At 51.9% G+C, this 15,276-nt stretch overlaps 1 protein-coding gene across 9 annotated transcripts in view; it reads left to right on the forward strand.

Annotated features, from left to right (window-relative positions):
• CBFA2T2 (CBFA2/RUNX1 partner transcriptional co-repressor 2) overlaps positions 1-15,072 on the forward strand; it is a 62,389-nt gene extending 47,317 nt beyond the window's left edge. For 6 of the 9 annotated variants that reach the window (XM_064729642.1, XM_064729637.1, XM_064729643.1 and 3 more), the window contains exons 3-11: positions 282-523; positions 2,049-2,138; positions 2,833-3,014; positions 3,639-3,892; positions 4,543-4,628; positions 6,740-6,935; positions 9,260-9,331; positions 10,323-10,513; positions 12,838-15,072. In XM_064729642.1, coding sequence (XP_064585712.1) covers positions 282-523; positions 2,049-2,138; positions 2,833-3,014; positions 3,639-3,892; positions 4,543-4,628; positions 6,740-6,935; positions 9,260-9,331; positions 10,323-10,513; positions 12,838-13,119 — 1,595 coding nt within the window. In that variant the 3' untranslated portion in view covers positions 13,120-15,072. The remainder of the gene's footprint in view (positions 1-281; positions 524-2,048; positions 2,139-2,832; positions 3,015-3,638; positions 3,893-4,542; positions 4,629-6,739; positions 6,936-9,259; positions 9,332-10,322; positions 10,514-12,837) is intronic. The other 3 variants (XM_064729639.1, XM_064729638.1, XM_064729640.1) reach the window with 3 other exon arrangements.
• Positions 15,073-15,276: the final 204 nt, after the last annotated feature.

The raw sequence follows: 15,276 nt of genomic DNA on the forward strand, positions 1-15,276 counted from the left end.
TCAGTCTGTTTCAACATGCTCATCACTTACAGGAGGCAAAGTTGCAGATGGGACCAGGTTGGGAAAAAACAGCTGTGTTTGTGAAACTCCCTGTAAATCCCCAGGGAGGGATGACAGGCACAGGGCAGGCTCTGCCAGCCCTCCTTGGGTGAGGTGGAGCCGCCTGAGCTGCCCCTCAAAGCAGCAGGAGCCTCCTGGCTGGAGGATGGATCCACTCCAGCAGCAGGGCTCAGGGATGTGCCCTCCTGGTGCTCAGCATTGCTTCTGTCTCCCCTTTGCAGTGCCCAACGGGATCAACCATTCCCCCCCGACCCTGAATGGGGCCCCATCCCCACCCCAGAGGTTCAGCAACGGCCCTTCCTCATCCTCCTCCTCCTCACTGACCAACCAGCAGCTCCCAGCCACGTGTGGGGCCCGGCAGCTGAGCAAGCTGAAGCGTTTCCTCACCACCCTGCAGCAGTTTGGGAATGACATCTCACCGGAGATCGGGGAGAAGGTCCGGACCCTCGTCCTGGCACTCGTGGTGAGTCCTGCCCCATCCCAGGCTGCCTTCTCCCAGGTCCTGGCACACAGTGGTTGTTTGCATCTTTACTGAGCCAGACTCTTGTGTTTGTGCTTCCTGAGAAAATGAATGATTTATTTTATCTTTGCTGTGTTTCAAAAAGCTGTTGGTCCAGTGGCTTAGGCACCCGATTGTGTGCAGGAATTGGACAAAGCCTTTCTGTAAATCATAGAATCACAGAATGGTTTGATTTGGGACCTTAAAGATCATCTCATTCCTAACCCCTGCCATGAGAACACCCTTCAAACCCAAATGAACAGGTCTTGCTGCAGAATTGTATCCAGTGTTTGCATTTATACAGAATAACTGGGAGAAATGCTGTCCAGTGCATTAGACATGATGCTGCCCATGCTTTACAGAGGCATGGAGTGGCAGGACAAGAGGGAATGGCTTTAAACTGAAAAAGAGGAGGTTTGGATTGCTTATTAAGAAGAAATTCTTCCCTGTGAGTGTGGTGAGGCCCTGGCACAGGTGCCCAGAGCAGCTGTGGCTGCCCCTGGATCCCTGGCAGTGCCCAAGGCCAGGCTGGACAGGGCTGGGAGCAGCCTGGGACAGTGGAAGGTGTCCCTGCCATGGCAGGGGTGGAATGAGATGGCCTTTAAGGACACTTCCAACCCAACCCATTCTGTGACCTTGGACTGAGGCTCTGGAACTCTGGGCAGCTGTGGTCCTGTGGAGCTCCTGCAGTGATCTCTGCTTTTTGACACATTTTATTTTGAGGCTGAGCCCTGAAGGGAGCTAGACTGCAGCAGCCTGGAGCATTTCTGCTTCCAAGGCAAACCTGAGTCTGTCCATGTCCTCTGGGTCACTCCCAGGGCTTAAGCCCTGGATGTCAAATGCTGCTGCTGCATTTATATAGCATATTTCATTCCATGGATGTAGGGTAGTACCTCAGCCTACCTTTTTGGGGAGGGAAGGAGAAGCTGTCCAGGTCCCTTTGGCTGTTGTTCTCACCCCAGATTGTGCTTGTTGCTGCCGGGGTGAGTTTTGTACATGCAGATTATCAAATGCTGCTGTCCCAGGCATTCCCCAGCCTGAGCAGCCCCAGGGGAAGCAGGGCTGGACCAGGAGAGGACCAGAGTGAACAGAAGGCTGCTGAGACTCCATGGCTAGGTTAGATGAGGAGAACTGAAGGGAGGAAGGTGTGCAGTTCTGAGCAGCTGGGATCAAAGCCTGACTCTGCACAGCCTGCCCCAGCATGCAGTAGATGCCAGCTGGGTCCTGCTGCCCTGGAGTCAGCCTCTGCCTCCCACTCTGGAGCTGGGGGAGTGCTGAGCCAGGCAGTTCCCACCCCTCTCCTAGTGCAGCATTCCTGCTCCACTGGCCTGAGCCTTGCTGGCTGCATCCAGCAGGATCCAATGCAAACACTGCCAGTCCTGGAGCAGCAGATGCTGTCTCCCTCCCAGTTCTGTTCATTTGGAGCCATTTCCCACATGTCTAAAAATAAGAACAAATTGCCATTTCATTTCTTAATTTCTTTTCTCAGAACTCAACGGTGACAATCGAGGAATTTCACTGCAAGCTGCAAGAGGCGACCAACTTCCCCCTGCGGCCATTTGTGATCCCCTTCCTGAAGGTGACAGGGAGCTGCTGGGGCTTGCTGCCACTCTGTGTGCCTGCCTGTGCCTCCTGGCACTGTGACATTGCTGGGAGAGCTCTCCTTGCAAGCACCACAGCAATTCTGCTGGAGCCCAAGACAGACTGCACGGAGCTGGCCGTGTGGGACTGGCTGACGTTGTGTGCCACATATGTCTGCTTGTGTGCTGGAGATAAAGGAGGCAAAGCAAGCTCCATGTGGCAGCTTCTGAGCCTATAATCTTATTTGCAAATGTTCAGATCTAGAATGTTTGAAGTGCTGGCACACGGAGTCTGTCTGGGATGGTTAAATCACAGAATCACAGGGTGGTTTGGGTTGGAAAGGACCTTAAAGCTCATCTCAATTCCAGCCCCCTGCCATGGGCAGGGACACTTTAAACTAGACCAGGTTCCTTCAAGCCCTGTCCAACCTTGCCTTGAGCATTCCAGGGGCGGGGATTCCACAACACCTCTGGGTAACTAGATGCTGGAAGCACACAGTGCTTCCTGTAACACTTGGATTTTGGGTCCACCAGCATCAGGCTCCTGGGAAAATTCAGCTAAATCTGCCAGTGCAGACACCAGGAGCTGGGGGATCCTGAGTGGGGGTCATGGGTCACAGGTGTTACTGCTCTGAGCTATTAATGAAAGCCAAACCTTTTGGAACAGCTTCTGTAACTGTGCTTGTTTTCCAGGCCAACCTGCCTCTGCTGCAGCGGGAGCTGCTGCACTGTGCCCGCGCTGCCAAGCAAACGCCCTCCCAGTACCTGGCCCAGCACGAGCACATCCTGCTCAACACCAACACCACATCTCCTGCTGACTCCTCTGAGCTGCTCATCGAGGTCAATGGCAATGGCAAGAGGCACAGTCCAGACAGGTGACAAACAGCTTTTGTCACTCTGCTCAGTTGTTGAAGTCGTGACTTTTGTTTTATCTTTGCTGCTGACAAAGCTTTAAGCAGCATCCAGGATCTTATCACTCCCAACAACAATTCTGGCTGTTCTGAGACTTCAATGACTGCTCCTGCTGCACTATGAATTCAGGTTGGGTTCCTCTTTCAGGCAGAGTGTGTCCCAGAGACACTTTTGGGTAGCACTGAAAAGCCTGAGCCAGAGAGCTGAGCAGTTTCCCACCCCCAAGGCAAGGAGCGGAGGCATTGGCAGGGCTGGGAAGGATGCGCTTCATTTTCACCACGTTTTATTCCAAGATAAAAGTTGTTATGCAATTATGTGAAGCATGCCTCAAATTTATAAAAACTGTGAAATTTTAATTTGGTCATGCTCAGAGAGATGAATCACAACACTCAGGCATCCTGAACCCTTTTCTTTGACGGGGTCACTTTGTGCGTCGCCTCACAAATTGAGCGCATTTGTTTGAGCTCTCTGCATTTACCCCGTGGTAAAATCCTTGCTGCCCAAACCCTGCTGATTCCAAATCTGCATCTTTCTGAGTACATGTACGGGATGCTAAGGAATGCCTGTCTGTGCTGGTGTGATTGCAGGAGGGAAGACAGCAGCTTTGACAGGGAGCCACTGCCGACAGAGCCTCCGGCCAAGAGGGTTTGCACCATCAGCCCCGCGCCCCGGCACAGCCCTGCCCTCACCATCCCCCTGATGAACCCCAGCGGGCAGTTCCACCCCACCCCACCGCCCCTCCAGCACTACACCTTGGAAGATATTGCCACCTCCCACCTCTACAGGGACCCCAGCAAGATGTTGGAGCACAGAGAGATCCGGGACAGGCACGGCGGGCTTGGTGAGAGCCTGGAGGGTTCCTGGTTGAGCTTTGGTGCTGGTCTTTGCTTGGCCACTCATACCCAAAGATGGTTGATGCTGGCTGGGCATGTCCTCACAGCTGAGTCTTTGCAGAGAGTTCAGAGGAAACAGTTTCCCTGGGAAGTTAAAAACAGGAAGATTGAGTGTTTGTATTTCCCTGTATGAAGGCTGGAGTCACTGAGGGTGAGGAGGAAGGACTTAGTGTGTGAGTTGGGTGTAGCCAACCCAGCAGGCAGGAAGAGAGGACAAGGAAATAGAAATTAACTTTTCCAAGATTTCCAAAGCAGGAGAGTAGAGGTTGACCCCCTGCCCTGTTTCTCCAAGGGATGTGTGGGAGGTGCATGATGTTTTTCCAACACAACAGCCTGAATCACAGGCTCTGAGCTGCTGTGGGTTTATAACAGGAGAACCAGCTCCACAAGCAGGTCAGAACTGGAGCCACAAGTGGATTGTAGCAGACAGGGATAAAAAAGCACCAGCATGGAATTACCCCTGTAGAGCTGCCACCTGGAGATGTGTTTTAAAATCCCAGCTATGTGGAGCTGGAAATAGAGCTCTTTATTCTTGCTTTGGGGCCACTTCTCTCTCCACTGGCCCATCTGATCCCCCTGTGGCTGTGTGTTCTTGCAGGGCTGAATGGAGGCTACCAGGACGAGCTGGTGGATCACCGCCTGACGGAGAGGGAGTGGGCGGATGAGTGGAAGCATCTCGATCACGTAAGGAGCTGCAGGGGCTGTGGGAAGCTCTGTGGGAAGCAGCAGCCCAGTGTTCCACCTGCTCCACTTGGTGATTTCCCTGTTGATACCATAGCCAGGCTCTCCTGGTGGCTGGTGGAGGAACAAGCCACCACAAGCAGGTGGATGGTGGGGAGAGCTGAGAGGAGCTGTAGTGCTTTCCTGGCAGGTTTCCTCTGTGGTCAGTGGAGACTAAAATTGGTGTGGCTGAAGTGTCTAGAGCTGGGGAGCTTCTCCTGCAGAGCATGGCCAGGTGCTGCCATGGCTGGCTGAGCAACCAACCCCAGCTTTATCCCCACTGGGATCTTTCCTGCCCCAGCCCAGCACAAGTGCCCAGATGCACTAAGTGCAGTCAGGATATTTACAAAATGAATAAACCTATCATTACTGTATTTTAAGACTTTTTTTTCCCTGAGGTGCCAGCCTTTTATGGACCAAAAAAAGCACCAACAGCAAGACCTGGTGCTTCTGGCAGATTTTATGCTGAGCTTTTTCCTTCTGAGCAAGGCAGCTCCTCCAGGCACTTCACTGCTGTTTCTGTCAGAGATGGGATTAAAATTCAGCTTTGATCATAAATGCAGAGAGACCTCATGGTTTAAAGCTAATGGGTTTTTTGAGGGGGTGGTGTTGGGGTGGAGCAGAGGCTCTGTAGCTGAATATTTGGAGTTGGACTGTGACTCTGCAGCAGTGACACCAGGATCATAACCAAATCCCATAGGAAAGTGGTGGGGTTTTCCTCTCCACTTTTAGGAGCATGTCCTGGAGGTGTTGAGCTACCTCTTGTGGTGACCCTACCTAGTGCTGTGCCCTTGGGCATGACACCATCCCAAATCTTGGGAAACCACCTCACACTTGTCTCATCTGCCTGGTATGGCCCCTCCATGGTGAAACCTGTGATGATTGAAATATGATTCTCTTCGAGCCAGCTCTTGGAGATATATTTCACACCAAGATAGCTCAGCTACCTTAGAAGGCATAAAATCAGCTGGATGGCTTCTGTGGCAGTGTTGGAAACAAAAAGGTTTTAATAAAAGGCAAAATAACAAAACTCTTTACAGAGAAAAAAACAATCCAGGTGCAAGAGGCCCTCCTGCCCCTGGTAAAAAAAACCAAAAAAGTGATTAGTTTATTTGTTCTCTTCTTTTCCTAGTATTATTTTATCTCTTCTGTTTCTAGTATTTATGTAAATTCTAGTATTATATCTAGTAATTGCTCAGGTTGGACTTTTTGCCTCCTGTCCAATTAGCTATCCTTAAGTTTGAGGTGAAGTCCCCCAGATCTTATGGGATGACTTTTCACCTCATTGAGGAGAAACTTCTGAGCTTATTTCCTTTTGGAGGGCACAAAGGATAGTTTTGTGTCTTGGTTTGGAAAGACAGGAGAGTCTGCTAAGGAAGGCAGGAGTCTCCCCTGAAATGGAGAATGTAAACTCTCCCCACCCCTCTGAATTGCTATAAATTTTAAATTAAGGGGCTCTCAGGTAAAAATATGGGAGCAGGAAATAACAGTTCTTTAATAGGGAAGGAAAAAAAAAGGATGAAATAAACAATGCAGTAAACTAAACCAACACTGCCAGAGTCAGAACCCAGCCTGACACCCTGTGGGTCAGGCTGTTGGCAGCAGTCCCATTGGAATTGTGGCTCAGCCCTCCTGCAGTGTCAGGGCTGGCTCTGCTGGAGCAGGGATCCTGGAGAAAGGTGCAGTCTCTTCCTCTGAAGATGCAGTGGCAGAGGCAGCTGCTGTTCCTCTGGGGAATCCAGTGGAGAAGCTGTGCTGGTGTTCCAGAACCTCCAGATTATATCCAGGTAGGAATGCTTGGCTCCTCCCTCTGGGCTCACATCTCCCAATGGGATGCTGTAGTTCTTATCAGCCATGCAGGGACATTCAATAGCTGTTATCAGCAATGTCCCCTCCCGAGGGAGGAGTGAATGTGGTCACTCAAAGAGAAAGATAAGGCAAACTGCCCACTTGACAAAGATAATCTGCCATACAGGTGGTAATGGAAAACATCTTTCATTGCAGTCTGGAACATTATGTCACTCCGCTAACAACAGACACATTCCTTTAACTGAGACCCTTTCCCTGCCCCGCAGGCCCTGAACTGCATCATGGAGATGGTGGAGAAGACGCGGCGCTCCATGGCGGTGCTGCGGCGCTGCCAGGAGGCCGACAGGGAGGAGCTCAACTACTGGAAACGGCGCTGCTCCGAGACGGCCGAGCCGCGCAAGGCGGGCAGCGAGCTGCTGAGCCGCCAGCACAGCCCCGCCAGCGCCGACTCCGCGGGCAGCGGTGAGCGGGCACGGAGGGCTGGTGCTGTGTGCCAGTCACGGGATGGGTTTGGTTGAGCACGGCTGTGGGTGGGACAGATGTGTTTGCCCTCGCTCAGAGTGCCTGGGTGACACTTGGCTGTCTCTGGGATGAGCTGGGGAGTGGCCTCTGTGACACCTGGAGACACACGAGCCATGTGTCCCTCTGATGACACACAGCTCTGCAGGATGAAGCTTCTCCATTGATGGAGAGTCCATGGCCCACGTGTGTAGCATTCACATTCTCTGAAAAATCCCTTCACCCAGGGTTTTTCTCCTGGGAAGCTGAGAAGCCTCAGAGAAAAGGAAAACAATTCTTATCTCATTTGCTTCTCCTGTGTTGTGCTCACATGTGCAATGTGTTTGGAGATTGTTTACCCACAGGTGATTGTTCCATTGCATTCTGCTGGGAGTTGTTTTCACTCTTTGGCCAATCAGGGCCGAGCTGTGTCAGGACTCTGGAGAGAGTCACCAGTTTTCATTATTATCTTTTTAGCATTTAGTTAGTATCCCTTCTGTATTCTTTAGTATAGTATAGTATTATATGATACTATATTATAGTATAGTAATATATGATATTATAGTACATAATATGTATAGTAATATATGTTACTATATTATATCTTTAATATAATATAGTACCATAAAGTAATATATTAGCCTGCTGAGAACATGGAGTCAGATTCATCATTCCTGCCTTTGTTGAGGCACTTCCCAACAAATACAATAGCAGCCTGGTCAGAGAGAGAGAAAGCTGCGTAAGTTTTCCCATGAATTGGTCTGGGAAGCTTTAGGGAGCTGGAGATAAATAATGATAGTCAAATATTAAAACAGTCTGCAGGTGGTGTTTTTTAACAATCTCTTTTGCTGTTTTTCTCATAAGGTTGTTTACAAATGGGTGTCTTGTTAATTAGGCAATCATGTGAAATGTATTGATTAAATGACCAATCAGGTGCACCTGTAGAGAACTAAGGTATAAACGAGGAGAGGATCAAATAAACAGGGCTTTTGCCTTTTTGCCTTCTGGAAAAAAAAAAACAAACCAACAAAACAAACAAAAAAATTCCCCAACACCAGACTGTCACATCCACACAGTGCTTAAGTATTTTTCTCAAGGATTTGAAGAGAGGTGGCAGGGGAAGCAGTTTTTGTCTGTGTCTAAAGGCACCTTTGCTCATGCTTTCCTTGTCACTGCTGGCCAAAGCTGGTCCAAAGCTGGGGGTGAAAAGGCAGGGAGGAGGTGTTTGTCTCCTCCACTCTCCCCCTACCAGTCCCTCTTGCCTGAAGGATTTTAAATGTCAAGGTCTATTTATTCTAAAAATACCAAAGGCTTTTGTAAGTGTAATAGCTACCTGTGTTACTAGTTCTATTTTTGTATCATGAGTCAACTTTATCGAAGCTGACTGGTTTCCCCATCCAGTATGCAGGGGTTTGACCCTATAGAAAAAACAAACCTAAAATGCTTATTTATTTCAATGTAATTCAGATTTCTGTGCAAACAAACCCACTGCAATTGAAGTTCTGGGGAAAAATCCCACTGATTATTCAGTAAGAAAAATGGATTTCTTCTAGCAAGAATAAATATCAATTTGATGTATATTCTACTTGTTTGTATACAAAATACCGAGTGAATCCTCCTGCAAGGAATCCAAGTGCCCCTGGCTCCAGTTGCCACCAAGTCTGAGGAGCAGTGGGTGTATGTGACAGCCTGGGGGGCACAGCCAGCTTTTAGCCCTTCTATATTTAAGTATATCATGACTAATAGACTTCCAGCCCATGTTGATATAATTAAAATTTTTATATAAATTTGGAAAGCTGTTGCTTTCTCCCCTTGTGGGACCTAGGGATAATTTTCAAGCTCTATTGCTCTTGTGAGAAAGTTCAGTTAAGCATCAAACAGCATCTCCAGGTGTCTTGGAGGACAGTTTGTTCATAATTTCAAGCCTTTGAATTGCCCTGGGATTGGGAAGTGCTGTGATTAATGTAAACTGCTGGTGTACAGACTGATGCTCACAGCCTGTGGACAGTGCAGAAGTTGGATAACATACATTTGTAAGCATTGCCTGTTGTTTTAGAGTACCAGGAGATAGGCTATACAGTGTCATAAATTATGCAAGGTGCTAATTAAACGCTGTAATTTATCATCTGAGTGTTTGAGGAGTGGCTTTACCCGTAGGAATCCTGTGCTTGGAGCTTTAGCTGGTCAATCCTTCCCTGCCCTGTGATGTCCTGAGCTACCACTGGGCACATGAGCTGCAGCTGGGTGGGACGAGGCTTTGCCAACCTTTCCTGTGTCCCTTCCTCCAGCAGATTCCCTGAGGGAGTTCAGCAGCAGGTCGGGGACGGGCTACGTCACGGAGGAGATTTGGAAAAAAGCCGGTGAGTGTTCGCGGTGAGCGCGGCCGGGATCCCGCTGGATCACCCAGGCTAAACACAAAACTGGGGTTTGCTGTGCAGAAACAGCAGGAGCCCAGCTGCAGCAATGCCCCAGGGTGTGCACATCTGGCTGCCATCTTCCCCACCCTGGCTTTCCCCATGGCTCCTCTGTGATGCCATGGGGATCCCATGGCTGTCACGGAGGAGATTTGGGTAAAACCCAGTGAGTGTTCACGGTGAGCACAGCTGGGATCCTGCTGGATCTTCTAGGCTGAACACAAAACTGGGGTTTGCTGTGCAGAAACAGCAGGAGCCCAGTTGCAGCAATGCCCCAGGATGTGCACATCTGGCTGCCATCTTCCCCACCCTGGCTTTCTCAAAGGGCTCTGCTCCTCTGTGATGCCACAGGGATCCCATGGCTGTCATGGAGGAGATTTGGATAAAAGCCGGTGGGTGTTTGTGGTGAGCACAACTGGGATCCCGCCGGATCACCCAGGGTAAACACAAAGCACACGTGCAGTGCTGGGGGTTTGCTATGCAGAAACAGCAGCATCCCAGCTGCAGCAGTGCCCCAGGGTGTGCACATCTGGCTGCCATCATCCCCACCCTAACTTTCCCCATGGCTTCTCTGCGATGCCATGGGGATCCCATGGCTGTCACGGAGGAGATTTGGGTAAAACTCAGTGAGTGTTCATGGTGAGCACAGCTGGGATCCCACCAGATCACCCAGGGTAAACACAAAACTGGGATTTGCTGTGCAGAAACAGCAGGAGCCCAGTTGCAGCAATGCCCCAGGGTGTGCACACCTGGCTGCCATCGTCCCCACCCTGGCTTTCCCCATGGCTCCTCTGTGGTGCCGCAGGGATCCCGTGGCACTGAGCCTGCCCTCGCCGCGCGTTGGATGCTGCGCTGTGAACGCGCAGTTGGAGCTGTGTTTCTCTGGGAGGCTCCCCTCAGTGCCAGGGTGGTGGCTGAGGCTGCTCTTTCCTTCCAGAAGAAGCTGTGAACGAGGTGAAGCGGCAGGCCATGTCGGAGGTGCAGAAGGCGGTGGCCGAGGCGGAGCAGAAGGCCTTTGAGATGATCGCGTCGGAGCGGGCGCGCATGGAGCAGACCATCGCCGACGCCAAGCGCCAGGCCACCGAGGATGCCTTCCTGGTCATCAACGAGCAGGAGGAGTCCACTGAGGTGAGGGCACAGCCTGGCAAGGGCTTGCCAAGGCTCCAGAGTCTCCAGGTCAAACCTGTAGGTCCCCCCTGCCTTTTCCCAGAATCATGGATTGGGTTGGAAGAGATCACAATGATCATCTCATTCCAAGCCATGAGAGGGACACCTGCCACTAGACCAGGGTGCTCCAAACTCCAGTCTTCAACACCTTTTCCTTTTAGAAGTCTCTCTCCAATCAATAACTAAACAATGCACCAATATAATCAAAAATCTTTTTAGGTTTTGCTGGCAGGGAGTCAGCCTGAAAATGTCTGTGGACATGTATGTGTGCAGCCACTGGGCACCCTGAGCTGGACTCAGTGTAATCACCAGGAATTTTGTGGGATTGAAAGAGGTGTAGAAGCAAAGAGAAAAGGATGCTGGTGCATGCAGCAGTTTAGCTCAGAAATTGTGGTGGAGTACTTGATCTTTGCAAAAAAGAAATTGCTGTTTGTGGGCTTGAAAACAGGGCAGGGCAGAAGCTGGGCTGCATGAAAAGCCCTTGCACATTCCTGGTGGTCTGTGCCACACTTGCATGTTGGATAAGAAGGGATGGATCTTGGTTTGTCACAGCCAGTGCCATGTGCTGAATGGGTGCCTCAGAGAATCCCTTTCTACTCTTTCAATCATCACACTCCCTGTTGCTTAGCAGGAAGTTCACTTGGGCAGAACTTTTTGAGATTTTGGGCAAAGGGAGTCACATGGCTCATTCCTGCACTGCCACATCCCAACCATGTGGGCTTTGCTCCCTATTTTAATTTCTCTGCTCATACAAGAGCAAAGGGTTTGTGTCTGCTGAGCAGAAATCTGATGGGACTGCTGTTCATGTCTGCTGGGGACAGCAGGTCCAAACCTCCTGGTGGGTTTCAGCTCAGCTGGGGCTTGGGAAGTGTGGCCAGAACCATGGAATTCTAGGTGTTATTCCAGAGAATGATGTCCATAGTGCAATTCCCAGTCAAATTGCTGAGGATTGAACACAGCAGTCGCATGATGGGAGTGGGTGGAACTGCTCAGGAAGCCATGGAAGGAATGAGGCAAGTAATGATTTCTCCATGGGGGAATAGCAGAGGAGTGTCCTCCTCCTCCAGCTGTGCTGAGGAGCAGTCTGGGACCTCGGGAGCTGCTGAGCACCCCTGTGCAAGCCCTGGAGCCCTTGTCTAAAAGCTGTCCTGTGTTCTGACACATCTCGTAACCTTTGCAACACAGCTGAAAAACACTTGAAGTGTAAACAGCTGTGAAGCAGTGACCCAGTTTCCAAAGAACTACCACATCCTTTGGTAGGGGCTTTTTGGTCTCAAGTGCTGCTTCTCCTGGAAGGTGGAGGACCCTTGGGGACACAGAGGCTCTGGAGCAGCTCACTCCAAAGTGAACCGGTCAGGTGCTTCACTGCCAGCCCATAATTCACCACCGTGAGCTGGTGGCTCCAGTGCTGAGCCTGGCAGTGGGAATCTGCCAGCCCTTCCCCACAGCAGGGCTGCCTGGTGGAGCCCAGCACCTCCCAGCACCCCACTCCTCCCACAGCTCTGCTGGTGGTCACAGCAGCCGTGTCCCCACAAAGGCCAGCTCTGACAGAAGCTGTGTTCCCACAGCTGAGCTGCCCTCCCCAGTGTGTGTTTGCTACGCCCTGCTCCAGCTGCAGGGAAGCTGCTGTGCCGTCCCTCCCCTCCCCAGAGCAGCTGCAGCCCTGATCCGGGCTGGCCCCTTGCCCCGCGCTCCGAGGGAAGCGGTGGCACGCGGGAGCCACCAGCTGACACCTCTCCCTGCGGCCAGAGGGGCTTTGCTCCGCTTCCAGGCTGAAACTCAGCCTCTGGCAGTGCTTCCACCTGGCTGGGAGGCTTTCAAATGAGCATTTGCTTTTCCAAATTGGCCTGCTCCAACCTCTTGTGCGCCGAGGCAGGGTGCGGAGCAAATGGTGCCTGTGCAGCGCGCCGTGATCCCCGCAGAGAGCACTTGGCTGGGAGGGAGACCAAAATAGAGCTGCTTAAAACAGGAAATAAAAAGGCCCAATAGCAGCATCTGCAGAGTGTTTTTCAGTCCATGCCTGCTGTTTCCTGTCTGCATTGGGGTGGGTCTGGGGCAGAGGATGTGCCTGGAGCAGTGTGACAGAGGCTGTGGGCAAAGAGCAGTGGGGGTTAGAACCGTTGGCAAAGAGCTGGGAAATAGCAGGAATTAATGGATTGCTCATTTGCATATTCTCAAATCTGGGCCAGAGGGGATGAACAGTCCCCTCCAGAGCTGAGTCAGCCCCATCCTGCAGCTCCTAGGGAAACTAACCCCCTTTAAGCACAGTGTCTTTGCTCTTGCAGAGCTGCTGGAACTGCGGCCGCAAGGCCAGCGAGACGTGCAGCGGCTGCAACATCGCCCGCTACTGCGGCTCCTTCTGCCAGCACAAGGACTGGGAGAGGCACCACCGCATCTGTGGGCAAAGCCTGCACGGCCAGAGCAAGCCCCTGGCACTGCCCACGGGCCGGGTGGCAGCCAAGAGCCTCGATGGCATCCCCAGCCCAGCCCTGGAGAAGAGCTCGGCCACCACCTCGCGCTCCTCCACGCCGGCCTCCGTGACAGCCATAGACACCAACGGGCTCTAGGAGGGAGCTTGGCTTCGCTTCACTCCACTGGATGAGTTCCCTGGGGGTTTCAAAGCTGAAAAAGCCCCTGCAGCAACTGTTATCACTTGATAGATTTGACACATCGGGGCACCGACACTCCAGCCTTGCCCTCTCATCCTGCCTGTTCCTCTGTGGCTCGTGGACTGGGGTGAGCCTGCCTGCAGCATCTCCCTGCTCCTCTCAGGGGGACACAGAGCAGTGCCAGGACCTGGGGGACACTGGGCACCTGCTCAGGGGACCTGGACTATGGGGAGAGCACTGGCACACGCCAGAGGTGCTGAGATGTGGTGCCCAGGCAGGGAGCCCTGTCCTTGTGGCATGCTCAGGCTCGCTTCCCAAGGTGTCAGAGCCACCACTGCCTCTCCTGCCACCTTTCCTCCATCATTTCCATGTTTGTGCCCTGCTCCCAGGCAGCTGTGCCTCAGGTGGCTGTGTGGGCTGGTTGTTGCTGTGAACAGACCAGAGCCAATTTCCCAGCAGGAGCATCTCATCCTCTGTGCAATGGCAAAAGCTGAGCCCACTTCTGCCTCCAGGCTGGCAGCTGAGGCTTGCAGAGAGGGAGGAGGGGATTTGTCTGCTCTAAAACAAGAGGCAGTGGCAGGAGGCACTGCTGGATGGCCTGGATTCCATCCCAGTCTGTGGTGAGACAGACAGTTGGGTGTTTCCTGGGTGGGGCCTGTGCTGGGGGAACACGTGCACAGCAGATCTGGGCTGGGTGCAGGTGCCCTTTCCACCTGGGGGCCGTTGTTTTGTTTTTCTCACTGCCTGGAAGCTGCTGGTTTGTGAGTTCCTGCTGTTGTTTGTGAGCCCAGGGATCCTCAGTGGTGCAAGGGGTTGTTTACAGCCTGTGCTCTCCACTCACACTGCTAAAAGAAAGGCAGGACTGGCTGTCCTGTGGGGATTTTTATCCCCTGCTCCAGGGGATTCCTGCAGTGCTGCCTCCAGAGATGCCCAGGGATGTGCATCCACCCTCAGAGATTGTCCCAAAATCAGAGGATCCCAAAATCAGAGGATCACGAGGTCCCTGGGGAAGGGGCCAGCCTGGGGGGCTCTGTCCATCACAGGGTCGCTGTTGTGGGGTGGACAAAGGGACTGGGGCACCCAGGGCAGTGCAGGCTGTGCCAGCAGGGCTGGCCAGCAGTGTCACACAGGGTGGCAGTGGCACAGCCCGTGGCAGGGAGGGGATGTGCCCTCCAGGAGCTGCTCCCAACTCTCCTTCTCTTGAGCAGAGCCACGTTTGGGACTGTGTGTGCCACTGCTGGGCTGGAGCCCAATGAGGCAAGGAATTCCCTAATTATTTCTGATCACTTCTTCAATTGGAGGCCAATAATGGAGCTGTAATGAGCTGTCACAGGGGTGAGCAGGGAACCTGCTGCTCCATCCCTGGCCCCGTGGGAAGCTGCTCTTGTGGGATAGAGCTGGTCTGCAAGGTTTTATTAAAAAGCCACGAGGTCTCCTGGTGTTGAAGTGAATCCCACAGGGGATGTGTCCCCTGTGTCCCCAGGAATTGGAGCACTCTGGCATTGAGGCAGCTCCCAGTGGAGCCACCCTGACCTGCAGCAGCCCATGCTGGGGCTGGCAGGAAGGATCTCCTGCCCTAAGGGACACTTCTGGAACAGCCTCAGGTCCATCCCAGGTCCCCTCCTCACCTGCAGCCCCAGCCTCACACTGTGGGTGAGGGGTGGCAGTGCCAGGCTGGGCTGGGAAGGGGGAACAAGGCAGGGCTGGAAGGAATTGCTTGTAAATAGATTGTCTTCCATAATTCTCATGCAACTTTGATGGCTGTGTATTAAAATTAACCCCAGTGTAAATGAATGAAATACTAACAGTCATGATTAGAATGATTGCTTCTTTTCTTTTTTTTTTTTTTTTTTAAGATGGAATGATAAATGTGAACTTGGGGTGTGGGAAGACATTGGGTTAAGGTTTCTATTTTTTTTTTGACATTTAATTCTGTAATAGAAATTTGTTACTTCATTCCTGTGCATAACTTATTTAATGTCCTGTATAAAGGAACCCAAACTGTTACAGATGTATTTAGTTTGTTCTACTCAAAATTAGTCAATAAAAAGACTATATTCATCCTCCAGCTCCCCTTCTCTCTGGGAAGGGCACAGGTTTTCAGCAGTGCTCAGG

The sequence above is a fragment of the Zonotrichia leucophrys genome, chromosome 20, assembly GCF_028769735.1.
Source record: "Zonotrichia leucophrys gambelii isolate GWCS_2022_RI chromosome 20, RI_Zleu_2.0, whole genome shotgun sequence".
NCBI lineage: Eukaryota > Metazoa > Chordata > Aves > Passeriformes > Passerellidae > Zonotrichia > Zonotrichia leucophrys.